Source organism: Cavia porcellus, unplaced genomic scaffold, assembly GCF_034190915.1.
Source record: "Cavia porcellus strain 051 isolate PalLab524CR breed Dunkin Hartley unplaced genomic scaffold, mCavPor4.1 scaffold_18, whole genome shotgun sequence".
Classification (NCBI taxonomy): Eukaryota; Metazoa; Chordata; class Mammalia; order Rodentia; family Caviidae; genus Cavia; species Cavia porcellus.
Window position 1 is genome coordinate 19,283,017 of NW_026947501.1, and position 24,860 is coordinate 19,307,876.

A 24,860-nucleotide genomic window follows, 5' to 3' on the forward strand; every position below is an offset into this window, starting at 1 on the left:
CGATTCTGCGTGTCAAATAAAAGGTAGACTGCTTCAAATAGGAGTTTCTTGGATCATGCAAGTTGATTGGAGTTATATATAATTTGATAGCTAGGAATAGGAGATAAAACATAAGCTTCATGGAAGCTAACAGATCTGAGTTCCAGTCTTGACTCAACTTTTTAAAAACTCCATAGTTTTTAGATGATAAGTAAAAAATCCAAAATACAAAAATTTTATAATATGAATCTGTTTTGTAAAAGTAAAACAGAAAGTTCATAAAAGTGGCAAGAAGCATTAGGATTTTTTGAGATACTTTGGTTTTAGCCATAGGCTTTCATTTTTGTCAAATTGTTCAATGCAGTAATATAATTTGGATATGGATGTTGGGGAGGGGAGAGATTCTGCTGAAGAAGCTAGAAGAAATTTGTGGGGAGAAAGTTACAGGGAGATGGGTAAGCCCTACAAAGTTACTGAGTCAGAGGTGGATAAAGATTGAATAGTGACTTTCATTCTTATCCTGCAGTTGTGACGGAGACTTGTAGTATGAATGTTATGCAATTAGAGTCCTGAGCAGAATGTCACCAAGTGAGTTAGTCCAAATTACGTTTTGACAGAACCTTGTAAGGGGCCTTTTAGAGAATTTTTATTTAATACTCAGTTGATTAAACAACATAGGAAACAATTCTTGTTTTGTGAATTCAGACAAACGGTATAGTCCTCATTTCAGATTCCTCTGCTTTTCATTATTTTTGATATGTAGCAGCTGCCCAGAGGGTACATGTCTGTAACATTCTCCAGGTTCCATTTTTTAGGCCCTCCCCCACCTTTTTTTGTTGACCAAAGAGATATCTTAAAAATTTAATGAATGGCTCCTTATTGGGTCTAATTTATTACTTAAATGGAGGAATTCAAACAAAAAGAAATCTTTTAAGCTTATAAAAAAAATTTTTATTGACTCTTAACTATGGACTCAAGCCTGGATGTAATCAAGGCTTGGATGGATCAATAACATGAAAGTTATTATAAGAAGATATTCTTCTCCATTTAGCAAATGATTTTTTCCCTAAGAACAGAATTCAATATGTTTCGTTCTCTTGTTTACATTCTTTAAAGTGGTAGAGACAAGCAGAAAGATCTCTGTTGTTCAAAGGGGAGCAGTCAGAACCCTTTTTCACCTTTTGGGCTAAGGTTTAAAATAAAGCCAAAATGCTGGGCAGGGCGGCCAGTGTCTGTAATCCCAGCTTTTGGAGGCTGAGACAGGAGGATCACTGCAAGTACAAGGCCAGCCTGAACTACATAGTGAGACTGTTTCCAAAAAAACAAAACCAATTATAATACAAAGCCAAAACAACAACAAAAGCTTTCTTACTTTCAAAACAGTACCACTACTCCCCCCGGCAATTATGTGTGTTATTTTAACAATATTCTTTTTTTTTTTTTAACCTTTTAATGTTTCAGAAAGAAATCTTAATTAAAGTAACCAAAACGCCTTTTTCTTTTTTTTATTGGTACCGGGAATCGAACTCAGGACCATGTGCTTGCAAGACAGGTGCTTATGCCGCTGAGCTGAATCCCCAGCCCCTAAAATGCCTTTTTCTTAAGTACACAGCAAAATCTATAATACGATAACCATTGCATTTAAAAATTTTTGTAAAATTTTAAAATACTGCTATGGATGTTACTGGAGAATTTAGGTACCGATACTCTCCCATATTAAAAATTACTTATAGGAAAGGAGTAATTTTTTTATTAGTCATGAAAGTGATAATACTTCTGGAAAAATGTCATTAACTGAAGATGTAAGAGCTTTAAAAATTGAGAGTATCACAAAAAAGAAGAAAATCACCAGTATTTTGGCTTGTGCTATTTTCAGATTAAGTTACTGATTTATCACCAGAAAGTCTGCATTTTCAAACTAAATGTAACGAATTCCACATTTTTATCTTCATTTAATCATCTACCTAAGATTTGTGCACATCCTTCCTTCCGTGGCTGCATATTTGAATATAAGACTAAAAACAGAAATGAGCAACAAAATGAAGGAATTAAGACTTAAGACTTGGGCCTTATGACTCTTTGCTTACGTTAAGTAACATTTTCTTTTGCTGTTTTTCTCTCAGAAAATTTGACATTCTGGTCTTTAATTTAAAAATAGATAGAACTATTTTATTAGATTTTTTCCAGAAATTGTGCAGACGCAAATCATCTTTCTGGGGCATGGTGAATATTACAATTGGCCACTCTTTATATAGCTTGAAATTGGGGATTGATAAGTACACAAGTGTAGATTGCGCTTGATATCTTACTTAATATTTAATAGTGGTGAGGCATAAGGTATCCTCTGAAATGGAAGATTAAATTGCTTGGTGGATTTTATGTTTCTTTTAGACTTCCACCTGAGTGCAAGACCTAACGTTATCAGTATTAAAGCTATTGATGTTAATCAACTTCTGTTACTAAGCAAGAAAGAAAAACTAACTGGAAAGATGTTAAAGCAATTTATAGGGTTAGCTAAAATAGAAGATATTTTAAAGAAGATACACATAGTCTTATAAAAACCAGAAATTGGGATTCTAAATGCTGTTTTTACATAATCCTCTGAAAAGTTGAATTAAATTTGCAGTATACTAAGTATTTTTAAACTTTGACATAGCCGTTACAAAATAGAGGTGTGTGAGGAGGTAAAGAACCAGTAGGATGTATGTGTATCCCTATAGGTAGACTATAGGTAGGAGAGGAATTTGTTGGAGACTAGGAAGTCCCAGAATACGCAGCAAGGAAGAGACCCAAGAGAGTTTATGCAGTCCCAGTGTGAATGTGAAGGCCTGAGAACCAGGAGACCAACAGTGTAAGTTCCCAGAACTGCAGCACTGAGAGTCAAGAAGAGCCAGCTTTTCATTTTGAGCTGGTATGCAGGAAAAGACTGATAACTCAGGAAATCAGGCAGGAAAAGTTCCCTTCTACTCAGCATTTTGGTTCTATTCCAGGTCTTCAACTGAGTGTTGCCCAGCTACTTTAGTCAATCTGCCATATTGAGTGTCAGTCTCACCCAGAACCACTGTCAGATTTGACCAAATATCTGGGCATCCCTGGCCTCGTCAGATGTATGAAATTAACCATCACAGGAGAAAACACAGAATGTCCTTATACAGCTTTCAGGATTTCTGGAAGACTTGTAACTGGTTTATGACTAAAACATACAGTATCATTTGAGAAGCCCTGCATTAGAAAATGTGGCTTACAGGGATATGGCTCAGTGGCACAGTGCCTGCCTGGCAAGCGTGAGGTCCTGAATTCAATTCCTGGTATTAAAAAAAAAGAGAAAGAAAGAAAATGTGGTTTAGTTGCATCAATAGATAAAATAAAATGACTATTTATATACTCCAGGACTTTCTTCCTCAATCGTCAGACATAGAAATAGAACATAACTGATAATGAGTAAACACAAATTTATACACTTTTGCTTTGCCCCCTTTCATGAATTGAACCATACCATTGGATAGTTAATAATTTTTGCTTTCCCAGAAACCTAATTTGGTTTGAAAAAATTAAAAAATAATTATAGCGATGTTCAAGGTAATGAAAGATCCTTGTAGGAAATACATACATGAGAAATAAGAAACTAACCTGACAGAGAAAAGCTGTAAAATCTAGTGTACCTTTGAAATGTGTGGTATAGCCAAGGTCTTATTATGACTTTCATGAACCCTTTCCCCATAAGATGTTTAGAATTGTATTTTATGAGCTATTATAAAGATTAGTATATTCATACTAGATAGGAAAACATTTTCTTGGGCCCCCTAAATGTATTGTGGGCCCTAAGCTCTGTGCCTACTGTGTAAGTCAGTCCTAGGCATTCAGTAAAGTGATTAAAAACAAAGGTCTTAGTCATGCTGGTAGAAAGCATTAACCATTTACTAAATAATCTCAAAAGTGAACTTTTGAAAAAATAGGCTTCAGAGTCGTAGGAAATTGCATTGTTACCTGTATTGTTTGGTTAACAGTGAAAACAAGTAAGAGGCAAATCAGAATTTGTGTAGAAATAACTCTAGTTCTGGCTCCTGACAATATACTTTCTCTTCAAGCTATTTTGAGAGCAAAAGCTCGTGCTTAAGGCTAGTTCCCCTTCTTAGGATGGTTTTGACAGGTAGGAGTGCTTTTGAATACAAGTGCACTTCAGTGCAAGTAGCAGACCACCCTTACTCTGTCGTAACAGTGGGCACTAATAGAGAAAAATAAAGGAGGTCTGGCAGCTATCTTGAAGAGCATGCAGTTTCCACCCTGTATTTATCAGAGCCCTCATTCTCAAAATGTTTAATGGTCAAGTGCGCCACTGTTTGCCAGGCTTAGAATTTGGTATATTTGTGAATGGAATGACATGATTGAGTTATGTGCACTACCATTCAGCTAACCAGTCACCAGTTTCTTTATTCCATATTCCAGGAGAACTGGAGACTTTCTCTTCTTTGTACTTTGAAATTAGAGACATTTAAAATTCAAGTAATTTGTGTAAATAATATTTTATCTAGTTTTTTGCCATTTATTTTATATTCTTAGCTAAATATTTAAAATGTAATATGTGTGTACTTGTTAACATCAATTTCATTTAGAGTACAGTACTGACTCTTTAGTAAAAATTTACAAGTAACTTTGTTGAAAATGAAATATGTATGTGTTAGATGAAATTGTTTGCTTTTTTTTTTTGACTGCCTGCTTGCAAGGCAGATGCTTATGCCGCTGAGCTAAATCCGCAGCCCCTAAATTGTTTGCTTTTTAAGTATAGTCAAAACTTGTGCGATTAACAAGGATGCCTTATCTAATGGCTAGAAATGTTTGAGAAACAAAGTGAGAAAAGCTTGACTCAGTAAAAAGAATGTAAGCTTCAGAGTCAGACTTTAGATCAAATCTTTGCTTTGCATTATATCAGCAGTAAAACTGGTTAATGACCTTAATCTTCCTGTGCTTCAGTTTGTGCAGCTGTAATGAGACAATAATACTTACCTGGCAAGATTTCTTTTATTAAAGTAATCAAGTATATATATATACGTTGTCAAACATATAGTGATACATAGAAAGCATTCAGCTATTGTTGTGAACATGTTACTATTATATAAATATACCCTGCCTCTGTATAAAAATGATTCAGATGGCTTGTATTAAGATATACTTTCATAAATAATGATCCCAGCTTTAAGGTGAAGTTATTTTTTCCCCTCTTATTCTTCCACTTCTAATGTCTTTATAAACCTTAGAGTACATCCAGGTTTAATGTGCTACAGTTTTGTTGGGCTTTGCTTTAGTTAACATTCCTCTACTACCTATGCAGGAACCTAACTACTAGAGATTCAAGAATGAGAGTAGTCCTTGCCTTCTAAACCTCTGTAATTTCCAGAAATTGAATTTAGAAGTGCTTTGATAATAACATAAAGAAAAGCACCTGTTCTGAAAACTGTATTTCCTGAGTTCATATTCAATCTCCCCATTTAATATTTATGTGATCATAGGCAAATTAATTTAATCTCTGTTCCATTTTTCTTATCTTGAAAATAGAAATAATATTCTTACCACCCTCACATGTATCTTCTGAGACTTAAATGGGTTAATATATATATTTAGAATAATGTCTCATACACAGCTCTGCATCCATATTGAACAACTACAATGCTTCCATAACATGCTTTTGTAGTATATGTTCAGAGAACATCTTTTGCTTTTTGTGAAATTTAGTTCCACCCTTCCTTAAGCTGGTATTTCCTCCACACTTGCTATCTTACTACAAAAGGACACTAGACCACCTGACTTACCATTAATTAGATGTAATATACTTTTTGAAATTTTATACCTAATGTAAGTCCACACACTCTGAAATATATTAGTGTCCCTGTTCAATGCAGTCTTTTTTCTGAGCTACAAAGAGTTTAAAATTTGGGTGGTGCCCCAGTGAATCAAAATCAGAAGTAAATTTATGATAGCCAGCCATAGAGTAACATGAATTTATGTAATATAAACAAATTTCTCTGTTACTTATAGATAATGGGATATATTCAGATGTAATATTTTACTGTGTTGATTACAGTTTCAATATGATACTACCTTTTATGTTCAGAGCCACAGGGTTTTTTTGGTTTTGTTTTTTAGTTCCTGATTAGTCTCTTAGAATATTTGTTCTTGAAAGAAACCTGTCTGGATTGCAAGGCAGCTTAATTTCTCCTGAGCATGATATTAGTAGTATTCTTGCACCTGTTCTACTTAGCAAATTATTTGAACTCTGATCCATCACATTTTTTAACTTTTAACATATTGTGCTTTTGGGAAAGCAAAGACTTAAAACACATCTGTTGTGTACTTCTAACACCTTGTTTCACAATGCAGTCAAGACTTAACACACAAATGCCATTAAACCACCACCAGTATCCGAAGTTTAAATCCTACAAGGAATAGCAGTAACCGATTTTTTTTAAATAAGGAGCGCTTTAAAAATAGACTCTTGAAAACCAGTGTTTTCCTCACTTAATGGAAAGATCTTGGGGAGGATGCAGAATATTTTGATTTAATTTTTTATTATATACTACTGTGATAAGAATTGCTAGACTGAGACATATATTTTCATTATGATATAGAATGTTAAATAGTGGTAAGAGAATTCACTTAGTGAGCTTTGACTTCATTATATTATTCTTCAGCAGCCCAGTGTTGCATGTATACCTGTATAATAACTGTAGTAGTTACAAAAGTTGCCACTTCTGACATTCACAAGGTGTCAGATTTCTAATCCTTTTAATTCATCATCTGCCCTGTGAGACAGACCCTGATAGCTACAGATCGTAAATATAAGTTGGATCTTAGCTCCTGGCTGTCCCAACCCTCTATTAAAGTGATATAATTATATCAGCCACTTACTTACTGTAATTAACTACTAATAAATGAAATGATTTTTTTTTTTTTTTTTTTTGGTACTGGGAATCAAACTCATGACCTTGCACTTGCCAGGCAGGTACTTGTGCTGCAGAGCTACATCCACAGGCTAATAAATGAAATGTGACATTACTTATTGTCATGAACAACATTATAGTGAGAAATTATATTTGCAGGATGATTTTACCATCAAATTGGTCTCAGAGATAGCTGGAAATTGATACACTGTCTTGCTGAATTGAGGGCTTCCCTTGCAGCAGGAAATATTTTGTGCATTATAGTTATTTGATATTTATTTATTGTTTCACCTCAGAGGTTAGCAAAGTGTGGTCCAGAGGACAATATCAGCTGCTGCCAATTTATGTAAATAAAGTTTCACTCAGCATACCCATACTTATACTTGTTTACAAATAGCCTGAAAAATCAAAATATTTACTACCTGGCTGTCTGTGAAAAAGATGACTGACTTCTGCTCTACCTCATTCAACCAAAGACTTGAAGCATTCGAGTTTTCTATCTAATCCTAAAGATACATGAAACTTTCTTTTAAAATTTCCATGTAAGCCTAGGGCATGGTGGCATATGCCTGTAATCCCCACTACTCAAGATCCAAGTTGAAGGCCAGTGGGGCATTTTAGAGACCTATCTCGGAATAAAAACAGCTGAGGATTTGAGGTATAGTGCTTATCTGGCATATTCAAGGCTCTGGGTTTGATCCTGCAGTATTACACGTGTCGTTACACGTGTGCAAAGACACACACAGTTTTTTCCCATGTAATTTATGTCTTTATAGAAAAAGGTTTAAAGAATAAAAAATTGAGGTGATTAGGTTAATGTAGTCTTTTCCTTCTTTATATTACACTCACTCAAGAATTTGTTTACTGCTGTACCTAAGACCTGGTAATTGTGTGTAATATTCTTTACTGAATGGTTTTTAGGGCCATTTCTTTCTTTTGGTGATAAACATTTTTCCTGTCCTTTTAAAAGAATAACAAAGAGGATTCAAGAAAAGTTTAATTTACAAAGAAATAAAATTTGGTCAGATGTGAGCTTTTGTTTACCTTTACTGCCCAGGAGAAACATGCTCATCAGGTTTCCAATTAGGTAGTTACATGATCCCTTTCAAAGTAGTATCTGTCTATCCCCTCTGTTGAAGAGAGGAGGTACCGGGTCCCCTTGACGCACTCAGGTTTCACAAGCCTTGGGATCTCGAGTCTACCCTTGACTTTAGGGTTCATAATTGAGAGTGAAACCCTTTTCCCATCACACACAAATATAATGATGTTAGAGTAACTTTTGTAAAGTTAACTGAAGCGTACCCAGAGACTAATTATGCTGTATTCAATTTTTGCTCTGGTACAGCTTCTAAAAGAAATTTTGATTTGAAAAATATATTTATAAAAATGTTTTATTTTTTTTCTGTTTCTTGGTTGCTGCCTATATATAGCACATACTACTTGGCAGGAGGTATTGTAGCATTTTTCTTGTACACTGGGTACCAATTCAGTAGTACATTTAATGTAGTTTGTATTCCTATTTGATGCTTAAATAATGATTGGGCTGAATTTTAAACTGTTACATCTAAAATACAGTTGGGAAAATACAAATTAGTATTCAGCTTGCATTTTTGTATTCCTGATGACATCAAAACAGTGACCTAAATATGAAAGTTTGAATTAGTAAAAAATTTCAAAATGCCAACAAATTTATCTGTTAGTAGAAATACTCTAGGGAATATACAGCTTTACTTGGGGAAGGTAGTTTTTGTTCAAAATCATGTATATGTATGCTAGAAAAAAGAGTAGAGAAATGGAGTTTCCAGAAGATAAAATGAACATCAAAATGATAAGTGAGCTGTTGGACTTACCAGTAAAAGTTGAGACATTCTTTCCTACTTTGGGTTGTAATATTGGCAACAGAGATACATCAAAAATTCACAATTTAAGTGTTTATAATCAAGAAAAAGGTTCTTATAGCTACAGTACCATAATTTTCATAAGCATCCAGTCTCATTACTCTTAAATCTAGAACACAGAAGCAGTGGAAAGAATATGAGTGCTTTCTAGTGTTTTGTTTGGATCTGGCTTTGGGCAGATTATTCAGATTGTGAGATTAATTTCTCACTATACAATAGATTAGTAATTTCTCTTTGTAAAATTTTGTAATGAATTAAGATAATATGTGTAAAGTACCAGTAACAATGTATAGCTATATTTGTAGCTACTATACTGTCACTATGATCATTTAAGGTAACCATTTAGAGTAATTATTCTATGAGTAGTTATGTTCTTTTCACTTAGTATTTTTCTAAATGAGTGCTGGTTTCCCTCTTTTGCAGCAGTAGACAAGGTGTTTTTGTGTATGTGTGTTAATGATTAGACTACGACATTAGTAAAATTGGATTAATGAAAATAAACTTGCATGGGGGGGTGTGTTTTGATGCAGACAGCTTTACTAAACCGCCTGGAACGAATTTTCGAAGGATGTTTCCCTTCCATACTTGTCCCTGATGCTGAAGAGGAAGTTACTTCCCTGAAACACTTGCTAGAGACAAGCACCTTGCCAAAAAAAACAAGCGAGGCCTTAGCTGAAAGTGGGTAAGTAGTACATAGTGTGTGGTCTGGTAATTTTAGCTGTTTTAAGGCTAGTTTACAACTTTATGATCAGGACCTTAATGGTCTTAAAACTTCAGTTTATGTTGAAGTTTCTTCATGTGCTAGTTTATGTTGAAAAAACTTCTTGCTTCTCTGCTTTTGAGCTATTTTTGATACAAATCAGTATTCTAATCAGTGAGTGTTATACTTTTAACTATGTTGTATGATTGACTGGGCGTGGTAATGTACTTCTGTAATCCCAGCACTAGGGACACTGAGACAGGAGGATCATTGTGAGTTCAAGACCAGCCTGGGCTACAAAGTGAGCTCAAGGCCAGCTTAAGCTGCATGGCAAGACCCTGCCTCAAAAAGCAGAGAGGGGGAGGACTACCTTGTATGATAAATGCTATTCTGCCTTTATATTCCCAATGTATTTAAATTGCTGCTTTATATTAATTTTCTTTTTTGGTATTTTGAGTATTATAATTATGTAAATTTTGTTCACTACTAAAATCCCATTTCCTTTATACAACTTTATTTTGGACTTTGAGGAGCCCTATTCTGAAAATCTGTAAACTGAAAGCCAAAATTTTTTGAACCTTAATGTGTGATACTCAGAAAATTTCCAATGTTGGTTAGACACAGTGGCACATGCCTTTTGTCCTGCTGCTCAGGAGGACCATATGTGCCCAGAAGTTTAGGGCTAGCCTGGGCAGCATACACACACACACACACACACACACACACACACACACACACACACACACTTCCAGTCTCAAAAGTAATTTTTTTCAGTTTTGAAGCATTTCAAATTAGGGATGCTCAATTGGTAAAGTCTCTGCAAATATTCCAAACAGGTGTTTTCTTATCACAACTTGTGATCAAGCCTGTCAGGCCATCTTTCTATTTGTTTTTAGTTTTTGCCCCTCTCCCCTCCAATAGAAACCCCCTTTATAGTCTTGTTCTCATCTAGAATGGTTTCAGTCTGGGCCTCTTATATGTGTTTTCTGGAGATTTCTCTTCAGTCAGGTCTCATTTCATTGGAGCACATCTTCTAATAAGCCCCTGAAGGAAAAATACATGAGAAATAAAATTTTATTTTATTTTACTCTGATGGTAAGCCTACATTACAGTGTAGTAAGTTTGTTGCTAATGTTCTGAGATTTCACAGTGAAGTATCTTTCTCACCTATTGTACTGATGAGTAGGGGTAGGACCATCATTTTATATTTCTTTGTATTACAACCTTGACAATTACTTTCACCCCATGGTCTGTTTTCTCTTTTTGGAGCTCCTGTTACTTACGAATGTTAGAGAGTCTGGACTGGTTTTCTGATTTTAATTTCAAAGTTATTTTTGAGCCATTCTTTTGCTTTCTATCACTCTTGACCTCTGGAAGCATCCTTTTCCTCGGCTGATATTTCCTTGCATTCATCCAAGTCAGTTACACCTCCTTCATCTTTTTTGTGACCTCGGTGCCACAAGATTTTAAGTATCCCTTGATTTCATTGAAGATTGAGATTGTTTTTCAGTTTCTTGGTGTTGTGGGTGATTTCTGAGGAAAGAAGATAAACAGCAAATTTGGTTTTTTATCTTGAAACTGTGTGTGGATACAAGGTGTTTGTTTGTTTGTACCCAGTCATCTCTTTCCGTCTTTTTTTTCTTTTTTTTTAGACAGAGTCTCATTATGTAGTTCAGGCTGGCCTTAAACTCACTGTATATCACCAGGCTGACGGGGAACTCAGGGCAAATCTCCTGCCTCAGTCTCCAGAGTGGTGCTAGACTATAGGTGTGCACCACCATGCCTGACCTCCAAAGATGCTTCCTAAAAAATAATATACCCATATAACAACACATGCCATAAAATATAGATAACACCATACTAGCAGTCAGAACCAAATAATAAAAATAACTTCAGAACTATAGTGTTGTAGCTAAATAAATGATGGTGTATCAGCATAATAGAACATTTCACAGCTATTGAAAAAGTCACAGTAGTCTGTGACTTACTCCATAGCCAAGGGAAATATGTTCTAAAACCCTGTGGATGCCTGAAATTTCAGGTTATATTAAACTCCTTATGCATATACTTACTATACTTTTTTCTGTATATTCATACCTATCATAGAGTTTAATTTATATATTAGACTCAGAAAGAGATTTAAAACAGTAACTGATAAATGAAATATATAAAGTAACATTGTAATAAAACTTGTGTGAGTAATCTTTCTTTCAAAATATCTTCATTGTACAATATTTGCCTTTTTTCTGTGATAATGCAAGATGATACCAATGACTATATGCTAAGTTGAAGTAAAGTTAATATTCAGAATAGTACCAAATTAAAATGTAGGAATTACTTATTTCCTGAATCTTACCTTAGTGTTTTCAGACCACGACTGACCACTTTCAGACCAGGTGACTGAAGCCACAGAAAGTGGAAGCATACATAAAGGGCAACTACTTTACATATGTGAGTTAGGACATGCTTCAGATCTGAAGAAGGCATAGAAAACTAAATAAATGACTCTCAAGACTCTGAGAAAACACAAATCATATCTATATTAAGATGGTAGAATGCTGAATAATTTCTTCCTATGAAGTTTTTTGGTTGCATAATACAAAAGGGATAGTACGTGTTCATATTGTTTCTTAAGCGTTTAACTTAGTTTCTTTTTAAATGGCTAAATGTTGGCTTTTGACTTCACATAACAGTAATATACTCATGTTAAACACGTTTATTTGAAATGTGTAATATGTCATAGTCATATTAAAAGTAGAATTCCTGGTAAAAGCTCTTGAGTAACCTGTTGGTGTCTTCATCTTGTCCTTTGCAGGGAACTTCTGGATGTGTGGACAGAGCTACAAGATATCCATGATGCACATGGTTTGAGATACCAATGGGGTGGCTCCCATAGCAACAAGAAACTTTTGTGTTCCTTGGGAATAGATACTCGAAACATTGTGAGTTTGTTATACTTTGAAAAACTCTTTAATCGATCTATGGGTGTTTTGAAAACTTTTTAATACTTCTGTTCAAGCTCTCTCTGATAAGCTGCTTTTCAGAAAAATGAATCTTTGTTGGTTCAAGTGTTCCTTTATTTTGACTGTGGTGATTTTTAAACATCAGTCTACTTAAATGTTTCTCCAAGAAGTATTTATTATTTTTAGAAAAAGCTGTTTGTGTTTTCCCTTAACTAAAAGAATTGGACTATAACCTTATGGGCAATTTAACACTATTTGATTCATCATTTATAATGTATGTAATAAGCACTGTAAACATTTTGGAGACTTTCACTACATGACAAACCATTCTCTAAACTATTTTCTCAGTATATGTTCTTTCTCTCACATCCGTAGCTCTTCACTGGCAATAAGAAGCAGCCTGTTATAGTGCCCATGTATGCAGCAGGGCTGGTAAGTACAGAAATGTGTCTGCATGTATTTATCATTACTGTGTTTACTCTGTAAAACCATCATGGACAGCAAGACTTAGAAGTATATGTTAAGAGGCATTGCATGTTGAAATCGTAAGTATGTGTGTATGTATGTATCATAATGTTTGATTTCATAAAACTCTTCAAATCTTTATCTCGGCATTTTTTTATATTACATAAATTATAGATACTGTTGCATTTTAGATTGAAAATTATTTTTCAGTCTAATCAGTCTTATAGATACGTGCTTACAGCTCTTTATAAAATGCATCTTTGAAGGTTTTTTTTTTTCTTTTGTAAACCTGTTTTTAAAATGAAGCCGAAATACCTAAAGGCTTAAAGATTCTTGTTTTAATCCAGTTGTTATTAATAGTAAATAATGCAATATTTAGGCTATGGATATACATAAAAGTTTGGAAATACTAGTTTATAATAAATGGAAGTGAGTTAGCAGGATATATAATTCATTCTTAGTTTTTCCATTAATATGTTGCAATGTGTTAAATTTTGTTTTTTCAGATACAACAGGTAGTAAATAACTCCTGGCACTGAGTTTAAGTTTTGCCACTCTAAGTACATGTGAAAGTACATTTACTATGAGATTTAACCTTTTCATCTACAAACCTTTTCCGTGAATAAATACTAATTATTGGTATTGAATTGGAACATTTTTGCATTTAGTGGAACTTTCTGTACTTGAGCTTTCTTGTCAGTTTCTGCTCCTTTGTAAATAGTTACCTTGCATTTTTAAAACAGCTTAATGATGATCCCTCTACTCTTCTATGTCAGTTTATTTAATCAGTGTAAATGTCTATCTGGTGATGTCTTTCATTTGGAAACTTACTCTTTTTAGTGTAAAGTTTTAATACCACCTAAATTTTTGCCACTGTTGAGTATCTTTGATCTTATCTGGAAGGGTCATACCTGAAACGATCATAAAGCACCTGAGAGACTTGTGATAACACAGATTACTGGGTAGCATCTCCAGAATTTTCTTATTCAAGAAAGTGTGGTTTGAGAATTTGCATATCTCATTTCCTAGAAACTGACATAATAGTTGGAAATTAAAGATAATTTGAGAACCACTGGCTAAATGATAGTTCAAATTAGAAAGCTTGGCAGGCACTAGTAATTGTTTGTCAGCTATATTTCCTTTGTTTGCATAACAACATCAGGGAGAGCCTGTATAATGAATATATTTAGATTATGTATTTCCCTTTCATTTTTCTAGCTTTTATTGAAGTCTTTTTCTTTCCTTTTTCTTTTTTATTTATTTATTTTTTCTATGTCTGTTTTTTTTTCTTGTTTTTTGTTTTTTTTTTGTTTTTTGTTTTTTTTTCCTTTCTCTTTTCTATGTTTTTGAGACAGAGTCTCATTATGTAGCAAGTCTGGTCTTAAACTCAAGTGTTGTGTTTTGTTTTTCAGATAGGGTCTCACTATGTAATTGAGGCTGACTTTGAACAATGTAGCCCAGGTGGGCCTCAAATTCATAGTGACCTACTGCCTCTTCCTCCTGAGTGCTGGGATTACAGGCACCACCACCACACCCAACTTTCCAATGATATTTTTAAATATGTAAAACTTTCGTTTTTTAGGTCATTAGCCTGGGTTATTTATTTTATATACTTTAGAGTGTTAATAGAATGTGCGGGGGTTTTCCTTGTTTCTGTACCCATCCTGAGAAAGTGTTAGATTTGTAACAAAGCCATGTAAAATGGTTTCGCTTCTACTTGGCTGTTTTGCCAATCAGGAAACTAAATACTAAGATTCTGGTGCTCTTATTTCTCCAGGCATCATTATGTACAAAGTTTGCTCTTTTCTGTAGTTTCAGTCTTACGCATCATAAAAATGTTGAATTCTTAAACCTAGTTGTGATGTATTTCTACTACATCCCCTCCCAAACTGCATTTAATACCTTTGCATAACAGTAATATCTATACTCTTCAAGACATCTGACTTTAAATGCAAGGTTATTGTGAAACTGTTCCTGTTATGTTACTATAAAATTTTCTGTAAATGAAATTTTGAATGGACCTTTTTTGTCTTTAGTACTTTCCAAATGACTTGGCTTTTTTATTTCTTCTTCTTTCTGCTAGATTAATTCTCTTTAAAAGTTTATGGGTTAATCCTTTCTGAATAATGACTAATGTGCTTTTTGCAGGGTATGTTAGAACCCACCAAGGAACCATTAAAACCACTATCTGCTGCAGAAAAAATTGCTTCCATTGGTCAGACAACCACCGTGACACCAGAGATGAGCACATGTACATCTGATCAATTCCAGGTAAAAATATCCAAATGGGTTCACTGTGTTTATGCATGTCTAGACACATATGTATATACATACTGATTTTTTCCTTAATACATAGCTTTCAGTTTTATATTTTTAAAAACTTGATTTAATGACACAATTTTGTTTGTTAACTGACATCACTTGGAATACAGTGAGCAAATTATCTCTAGGTTTTAAATACAGAAATACACAATTTGAGAACAGGATGACCATAGCTGCCTAAGCTAATCTAAGTCCTAGTCTCTTGACCTAAAAATGAATGAAGAGTATGAAGAGTATTAGGTACTTCTATCGTCTCTTCCAGTTTGAACACTATATGATCATAATTACTAAAACAAATCTGGAAAGTGTTGGATTTTAAAACTAATAGGAAATAATGCATTTATACCAGCCCTTCAATTCTGCCGTAATGTTTTCCTAGAAATCTCTGAAATTTTAGAAAGCAACAAAACTTGACTTATCTTTTTTGTTTTTACCTCTGGCACATTTAAGCACAAATTCTATTCTAGTCCAGTATGTTTAATATTAAAGTCTTCTCTTTCACTTTTTATCTTGGGGCGGGGGGAACAGGCCAATTTGGCTTGCTTACTCTTCCCACACCAAATCAGAAATTGATTCTGTATTTGTTAAACATTGTTTAAAAGCTTTACATTTTTGGGGGCTGGGGATTTAGCTCAGCGGCCTAAGCGTCTGCCTTGCAAGCACGTAGTTGCGAGTTCGATCCCCAGTACAAAAAAAAAAAGCTTTACCTTTTTCAGTGAACATGAACATTTCTAAACCATATTTCTGGCCTGGGTATCATTTCTTAAATGTTATCAGCTGCATCTAACATAAAAATGTAGAACCTTTCTTAAAATATGTACTGCCTTACACACAGATCCCCAGCAGTGGTCTACTAAAGTGATGTGCCAGGGCAAAGTCACTTGGGGAAATACTATACTTTATAACATACTATTCACAACAAAAACATGAAGGTTTCTGAAGAATAGTGCAGTAAATAATCCTATTCAATTTTAGTTTAATTCTCAAATGTTCTCAGCTGCAGGTCCTTGGGGTTGGGGGATGCCAAAGAGAGGGGAATCTTAACTCCTATCATAATAGTGTTTTGGAGAACATACTGTAGAAATAGTGTGTAAAGTATAGGTCCAATACTGTCTCATCTGTGTTGTAAGAAACATGTAATGTCATTGCTGTGCACTGTAGTTTATTTTGGGGCATGGCTTAACTATCACTGTAAAGCTAGCTTATTACTGGCGCTTAGTGGGCTAAGGAACCTGTTCTACAATGCCTGGGTTTACTGATGGATAGGCACAAGGTTGCTTGGGCAAAATGCATTAGGAGGTAGAATCTGTCCTTAGCTTCCTTTTGTTGCCGTCATATTGCTCCCTGGCTATTAACTGCTGCCAGGTACATGCCCTGTCTATACAGATTCCAAAATTACCTTTCTCATAGCCCATTACTATTTCTACTTCCACAAACATTCTTATTCCTACAGATTAGGTAAAGGAAGATAACTACTTGGTATGTTTACTAAAAATGCAGCTTTCTTCCTGAGACATTTATTGTGAGCTTTCCTTGCTTCCCTACCCTTTTCTCATCCCTTCAACTAAATCTTCATGTTCAACCACATTAAGTTAGTATATATTTTAATAGAAATAGTTGTTGCTAAACATTTGCCCCATTTTGATTTGATCTTATTAGAAGATACTTTGTTATATCCATATAGTATATCTTGTCATCTTTCTTATTTAATGTAGACTTGACTAAAAGCATATTCCAAATGACCTGAGAACATGTGTAGTACTTTTGTGTTGAGATGCATGACCCCTATCGCTGAATTGTGAGATCCTTGCTTGGCTCTGTCCTTCTCAGATTAAAATAGTTAACACATTGCATGGTGGTGCACATCTGTAATCCCAGTACTTGGAAGGCTGAGGCAGGATCACAAAAGAAAAACATACCTGCATCTAAAATGCATTATAAAGATTTTCTTTATATAAAGTGGTCTAGCTTATCACTAGTCTTTGGCATAATACATATACATAACCTTTTTGGCCGTACACTCTATGTCTTCCCAGTGGTGGTATTTTTCAAATGAAACAACCTGTAGTGCTAGAAGCATAGCAAATTGTGTTAGTATAGACCTGGTTCAGTCCATCTGTCTGTCTGTTTTTCTTTCTTTTTTTGTTTGTTTTTCATAAAACATATTCAATACTTTTTTTTTTTGGTAAGCATTATTGGATGGTGGCTTTCAAATTTAACACAGTTGTATAATTCCCACTATGACTACATGCTTTGGATCTGCCTGCTCGATCTCAGTTTTGGTACTCATCAAGTTTTATTGTGTTTATTTTTTTTCCCTCAAATTGACTTGAATTTATCAATGTAATATCCATGGCATCTCTGGTTTAGGAATTAAGAGCTTATTAGTAACAGTTCACGGTATTTTTTTCTAAGATACTTTTACCTGAAAACATGGCTCAACTGTAAAAATTAGTCAATGATTCCTTCTGATAAAAAGATAGTTTTATCTTTATCCACTAATTTAAGGTCTCACTATTTATGGTGCATTTCTATTAGTAAGATCAATATTGGAGACTGAGTTTGCTAGTGCACATCTGTAATCCCATCTATCTGAGAGGCTGAAGCAGGAAAATCACAAATTTAAAGATAGCCAGGACACCTTAGCAACACTCTCTCAAAATTTAAAATGGCTGATGATGTAGCTCAGTGGTAGAGTAGTTGCTTAGCATGGTCCTAGGTTCTATCCCCAGGGCCGTGAAAAAAAATGCAATACTTAAACCATACTTTATTCACTACTAACCAGTGAATTTTCTGACTACCTGTTATCCAATAGCTATTCACTATTAGCAGCTTCTTTGCTTAGGCTGCTTGATAGGACTGTTTTAGTTGTGAATCAGAACTTTAAAGGTAGAAGAAAAAACTGATCAATACCATGATTCACTGTTTTTAATTAAAAAAGAAAGGAGCTGGGTATAGTGGTGCATCCCTCTAATCCCAGCACTTGAAAGGCTGAGGCAAGAGGATCACTATGAATTCGAGGCCAGCCTGGGCTACATAGTGAGTCCAAGGCCAACCTGAACTGCACAGCAAGACCTTGTCTCAAAAAAAAGAAACTGTTTTGAGAAGACTATCCTCAGTGATCTCCCTGGAATCAGACTCTAGTTCTTCTGTCCCTAATCTCCATGTTGTTTGTTCTTTTTATTTGACCTTGTTTCCTTCGTGCTGTTGTCTGTGCAGAAATCATTCATACCACATTGCTTCAAGTTATATTTCAACATTTTTCAAATAATTATAAATTCATAGAAAATTGCAAATATGGTACATAAAAAGTCCTGTGTATCTTTCACTAACATCTCCCTGGTTACATCTTGCATATTAATAATACAGTGTAAAATCAAGGGTTATTACTTGGGTGCATTGTGCATACATTGTTCTGTGTCACTTTATCATGTGGACAGAGTTAGGTAACCACCTCCATCAGCAGCATGTAGAACTCTCCCATCCTACAAAAAACTTACTTTCTCTTACCATCTTTTATCGTTGGGAACCCTAACGTTAGCATTTTACTTGGTTTCTATCTTCCCCTTTAACCTCAGACTGGACCTCTTTTTAGCAATTAAATACTGAATTTGCCTATCATTGTTAATATATTTTATCATTTAATTATGATTAGGCTTTCCAAAATAACCAATTCATGCTGCTGTGTCCTCCACAGAATATTATCTTTACCTACCCTCCCCCAAAAATATGAATAAAAAGTTTTAATAGAGCCTGCCTTGATAGCACAGCAGCCAGGCGTGGTGGCACACTGTTGTAATCCTGGCACTCATGAGGCTGAAGCAGGAGGATCACCAGGAATTCAAGGCCAACCTGGGCTATACTGTGAGGTCAAAACCACCCTGAACTACATAGCAAGACCTGTCTCAAAAGAAAAAAAAAACAAAAAACCAGTAAAGCATACCAAAAAAGGCACAATGATGTGTTGATGTTAGAAGTCTTTTAAAAAACTTCAAGCCTCTCTGGGTGTGGTGGTACACGCCAGTAATTGCAGCACTCTGGAGGCTGAGGCAAGTGGATCACTGTAAGTCCCAGGCCAGCCTGGCCTACAAAGTGAGTTCAAAGCCAGCCTGAACTGCATATCAAGACCCTGTCTCAAAAAAAAAAAAAAAAAACAAAAAGAAAAAGTAGATCTCATTTAATTTATTTTGCAGTTTGAAAAATTATAAAGAATTAGAAAACGTTAAACTTTTGAACTTTCTCATTTTCTGTTTAAGGAGACCAGGTAAATGAACCAAGTCCTACAAGGTTATATAAGTAGTTACCTAGAGGTTATTCTGTCTTAATCCAAATCTCACTTTCAATAGTACCTTTTCTGTGGCATTATATTTTGTCTTTTAAGAAATTTTAAATGACTAGTTATTTAAGATAAATGTAACTCTTTCATGAAAAAATCATAGAGTTTTAAAATGTTTTTATTATGATCAAGCTAAGAAAGATTTCAGAATAGATTGAAATCTTGGCATAGAATCAGTCATAAATTTGTTAGAAATTGTAAAAATCCATTTTTAGTTTCAATGAACTGTACAGTGTGTAAATTTTGCAATTTTAGTTTTTGTTAATATTTGCAGGTAACTTTCTAAAATTATAAGTTATCCTAGTTTTGTCTTTAGGTACTTTGTTGCCTAATGATCTTGGTATAATACTTTTTATTTTTTGTTTTTATTTTTAAGTATTCTTTATGTTGATACAATCTGTACTGATTAATTTTGATTTTTTGGTTTCAACTCTAGGAGTCTCTACCGCCCGTCCAGTTTGACTGGAGTAGCAGTGGCCTTACTAACCCTTTAGATGGTACGTCTCTCCGTAGAGCCTCTAGCACCAGAGCTAGAGTTAAGAAAGCTGCAAAGTTCAGACAGACTTCGCTTTGCTGATTTCCTTTTTGTTTAAATATAACTTCTTATCTTGGAAATTCAGGCTTTCTTTCTGATTAGTAATTGCCTAAGAAACAAAGCTGTTACTATTATCAGCATTATTAATGTCTGACTATAGATAGTAGTAGCAAGGCAAAATTTTAGTTTCTTTACGTAAATAAAAATAAGCTTTATTTTTTACAAGTATCTAGATAGTTTAATATTAGCTAAGACCTATTTAATTGAAAAGTTTTTCTGTAGTTTTAATTCATGGAATTTTCTTGAATGCAAAGTCTTGTGGCTAGAGGCTGCTTCAAACACAAAGCACAATTATTTAACCAAAAACAATGTGCAAATAAGTCCATACTTACTGGCTCAAAGTAGTTTTCAAATTTAATAATATTTTATAAAGTACTTATATGCAAATGGAAAAATGAATGATTTTCGTGGTCCTTTTCTAAAACTTATCTTGAAATGCTTGAAGACAGTTCCATAGAGCATTGGTTTTGCTTATGTTTTTTAAAAGACAATGCTAAAAAAAGAAGTAACTTCTAGTGATACAGGGTCTTTAAAATAACATACAGTGCTAGTTTCTAGCATTCACAAGTTTTAAGTGGACCCTGGTATATAATGTTCCTCTTTCTGTGCTTGAGTTATTTGAGCTGTTGTCTAGAATTCCTGTTGTGATCACTTCAATGGCAATTCTTAGTGCCATTGCCTAAAATGCTATCAGTTTTTCCTAATAGTGGGGTCCTAGGATATCTGGAAAGCATCCAATTGAACAATACAGTGCTGAAGGAAAGCCTGGATGCACCTTTGCTGTTGTCTGGTGTCTTTAGTCAAATCATCATGCTTTTTATTAACAAACAACGTCTTTAAAAAACTGTATACTATTTCTGATTGTTTCAGAGTTAAAGGGGAACAGTACATCTTGAGGTTGCACATCAGGGTAGGGCAGTTATGATATTATTACGTTACTTTAAACTGAGTTAATTACTAGTATTTTGTCCTAAAACTGATGACTTTGTCATTTTTTTATCATTAATTAGAAACCAACATTACTAACATGAGAGATTGATTTGAGAATGTACATTAATTTCATGTTAGATTTAAATTAAAGTATTGTTTCCCTTTAACGGGTATGCCTTCTCCTGGTCTTTCTGGTATGGCTTCCAGTTTTGATTGAAAGAACTGAATTCCTAACTAAAAACCTTACCAAGTGTTATATTCTTTACATTGTACATGAGAAAATGTACATTGAATTAAACTGTTTAAAAATGTCCTTAGTAATGAAAAACTAATACTGTACACATTGTTTTAATGTTGATTTTAAAATGTGTAATGACTACTAATTATAACCTGCATGTTCAAGTGTGTGTCTTACCCCTTTTTACACATAACCCCTCCTCCCTTGGCTTACCTTCTGTGTGGCTGCCTACCAACATGGTCACTGAATTTCAAGCTAGTGGAGGTTCCACTCTTCTGAACCTTGATTTCTTTGGGCCCGTGGATGACAGTAGCTCTAGCAGCAGCACCACAATCCCAGGTCAGCAGAGTGTTAAAACCACAATTCTAGTTAATTTACTAAAAGCATGACCACAACACTTGACTTTCCTATAAACAAGGAAATAAGTAGATTGTATTCTCTACAGTGTCTTTTTAAATACTTTTCTTTACTCTATTGCTATTTTCTAATATCTGACTACTACAAATGACTTATATAGAATATATTTTAAAGCAAATGTTCTGAGAGTGTAATATTCAAAACTGAAGGTAGTTTCTGAAAGTAATGCAGCCCTAATGGCCTTAGACAGTTAAAGGCAGGGCCCTCCCCTCAAGTGGGAAAAGTGATATTTTGTATCCTTATTTTTAAAAACTCTGTAAAGCCATTTGAAAAAGAGAAACAACAATATTTTAGTACACAATAATGACTTTACATTGTAGTCCTGTAATAATGCAACCTTTACAAATTAAAGTCTAATGTTTTAATTAGTTGTTTGTTAGTGTTCCTAAATATATATAAATAATTAGGTTGCAGAATATTGGAGACTAGCACATAGTTACATCGTCCCACATAGAACTTTATTGTTTTTATGTAGCCTTTAAATCAGAAGTGTACTGTTTTCTATGGAGAAACAAAATGTTAACAAAAATTAGTAGTAGAAAATAATTGCTGTGAGATACTAGAAGCTAGAAATTAAAATTTACTGGAGTGCCTGTTAAATTAATGTTCAGCCCTGCAAAAGTTCAGTTCATGGACCAAAGGATTAATGTATTTTGTTATTTTCTGACTGAATAAAAGATTAAAATTATAATGGCATTTTTATGTTTACATTTTATTTAATATGACTTTTAATGAGTCCCTGTCATCCCAACTTGTGATCCTGGTAATCATGCCCATTGATCACTGATGACCATGGGGTGCTAACAGAGATGCCAGTAACCAGAACACCTGGTAGGGATCCCTTTCCGTGCCCAGTTTTCCAGCCAGCCTGGTTCCTGTGAATTGCTTCTTGTGTTCAGTTCTGCTAGGCTACCCAGTCATCCACTTCCAGCAGTTAGGAACCGTAAAGAACTATTGGGACGGGGTTGGGGGACTAGCAAAGCCAGCCAAGGGTAACTCTGGGATTCCATTATGCCTTTTCTTAAATCTTGTAGAGAAACCTGATCTTGCTACAGAGAAGCTTTAAGGCCTTCCAGAATAAAATGATTGGGGTCTTCAAATCTAAGCCCCTAGCTATCATTTTTAAGATTTTGGAAGCTTACGAAAAACAAATCTCTCTGGTTTTTTTGTTTTTGTTTTTGTATTTTACTTCAAGATGATATTTTATTTTGCTGTTACTTAAATTACTTATAAATACATCTGATCTGTGGAATGATCTGAGTGAGATAGGGTAGTGCGACATTTCATAATATGGTACTTAATGGGAGTGGAGGAAGCAACCAAAAATTTTATACCACCTTTATATTTTTAAGAGTTAATTATCAATCTCATTACAAATTTGTTCTCGGCTTTGTTTTGTCATAAATTGTATTATAATTTAAATGAGGTCACTTTTTGGGGGGGATATCTTAAGATCTGGTTTAGTTTTAATTTTTGCTTACATTTCAAATTCATTTAAAAACCATCGATAGGAGCACAAATATCCTGGCCATACAAACAAGTACAAAGATGATCTGATAATCAGACTCAGTACAGTCTCAAGAACAGAAAATGGTTTCAAAAGCTTAGAGCTAGAATGCAGATGAAATCAACATGCTCAATGTAGTGCTCATTACTTTGGGATCTTGTTTCTGTTCATAATTTTCATTAATATGCTCTAGTTGCTGTATAAATTTGATTATAATAAATTTGTTTTGACTTCTTTTTATTGCTATTGGGTTTTGTTAAAACCATCAAGCTACAGGTATCAACACTTTCCTTAGTGTTCCATTTCACTACTTGCTTGCACTTTTTCTGACTTGTTTCTGGGAAAGTCATTTTGTCTTAACTTGCAGTTATTTAATTATTTTGTGTGTGATTCTTAAGAGGTTGGCATAGAACTTGGTTGGCTAGCTTTAATTATGTAACTAAACTATGCCTCATTAAGGTTCTGTTAAAAAAACTTTCATTAAAAAATTATTCCCTAATTACTAGTGTTTGATAGGTAGTTGCTTTGTTTCTAAAAAATTTAACAATAGTTGTAGATTTGAGGGTGAGTTGTGTTTTTATCATTTTGGGCTAGAGAGGGAGCAGTTTCTGTTTTTGTTTTTCCCTGTTCTGAGGATTGAACCCAGGACCATCACACTGAACACATCTACATCCTCAGCCCTTTTTTTAAATTTTTGAGACAGGGTCTCGCTGAGTTGCCCAGATTAAACTGAAACTTGTGATCCTTCTACCTCAACCTCAGCCTTTCAGAGTGCTGAGATTACGGGCGGACACCAGTTTATACTGCTGCATTTTTTTTCAATCTGCCATTTTACTGTTTGACCTCAAAGTGGCGAGTATTTTATAAACCCAGCTAAGTTTTTCTAGCACTTTCCTGTTGCTTGCCAGTCAGAATGCAGTTGTTTCTGCATTGTACAGTAGGCATCAGTTTAAATTTTTTAGTATCTCAGAATCTAATCTTGAACAACGGAAGAGGAAAGTGCATTGGGTTCATTTGGTCCAATTGCAAACATCTACAATTTTTTTACATTTTAACTGCAATGTACATACTTAGTATAGGAGAACCAAAGTTCTTTTTAAGTATATCTTGAAACTATACCTTAATGAAATATTCAAAACTTGCGAGAGTCAACATTTTCTATAGCCTTCCTCCCTTGTTGGACTTGGTAACTGTGAAAACTGCTTTTGCTTAATTTCTGTAAACATCTGAGGTTTGTGTTTATGTTACAGAGCTGGTTAATAGAAGGTAGTTCTTAATCTTTCCCTTAACCTCAAAATATCCAAAAAGGAGGGAACTAGATCATATAACTATATAAGTTACTATAATTTTATGTGATCTTTCGAGCTTTTTTTTTTTCAGAATTTTAATAATTACTTGGGCACAATAGTGTTCACCTTTATTCCTAACTACTCAGGAGGCTGAGGCAGAAGAATTGCTTGAACCCAGGAGTTCAAGGCCAGCCTGAGCAACATAGTACAATCTTGTCTGGGAAAAAAGACAGAAATTTTAAAAGCTAAGAAACATTATTTTTTTACCATCTAATTTTCTCTTATA

General features: G+C 34.4%; 1 protein-coding gene across 4 annotated transcripts in view; it reads left to right on the forward strand.

Annotated features, from left to right (window-relative positions):
* Positions 1-24,860, forward strand: part of Aftph (aftiphilin) — a 60,700-nt gene that overhangs the window by 27,498 nt on the left and 8,342 nt on the right. For 2 of the 4 annotated variants that reach the window (XR_010040584.1, XM_063229517.1), the window contains exons 3-6: positions 9,343-9,494; positions 12,328-12,454; positions 12,851-12,907; positions 15,089-15,211. Coding sequence is in view for 3 of the 4 variants with exons in the window: in XM_063229517.1 (XP_063085587.1) it covers positions 9,343-9,494; positions 12,328-12,454; positions 12,851-12,907; positions 15,089-15,211 (459 nt within the window). In the remaining variant the exon portion in view is untranslated. Of the gene's footprint in view, positions 1-9,342; positions 9,495-12,327; positions 12,455-12,850; positions 12,908-15,088; positions 15,212-20,034; positions 20,096-21,616; positions 21,701-24,860 lie in introns of all 4 variants that reach the window. The other 2 variants (XM_063229515.1, XM_063229516.1) reach the window with 2 other exon arrangements.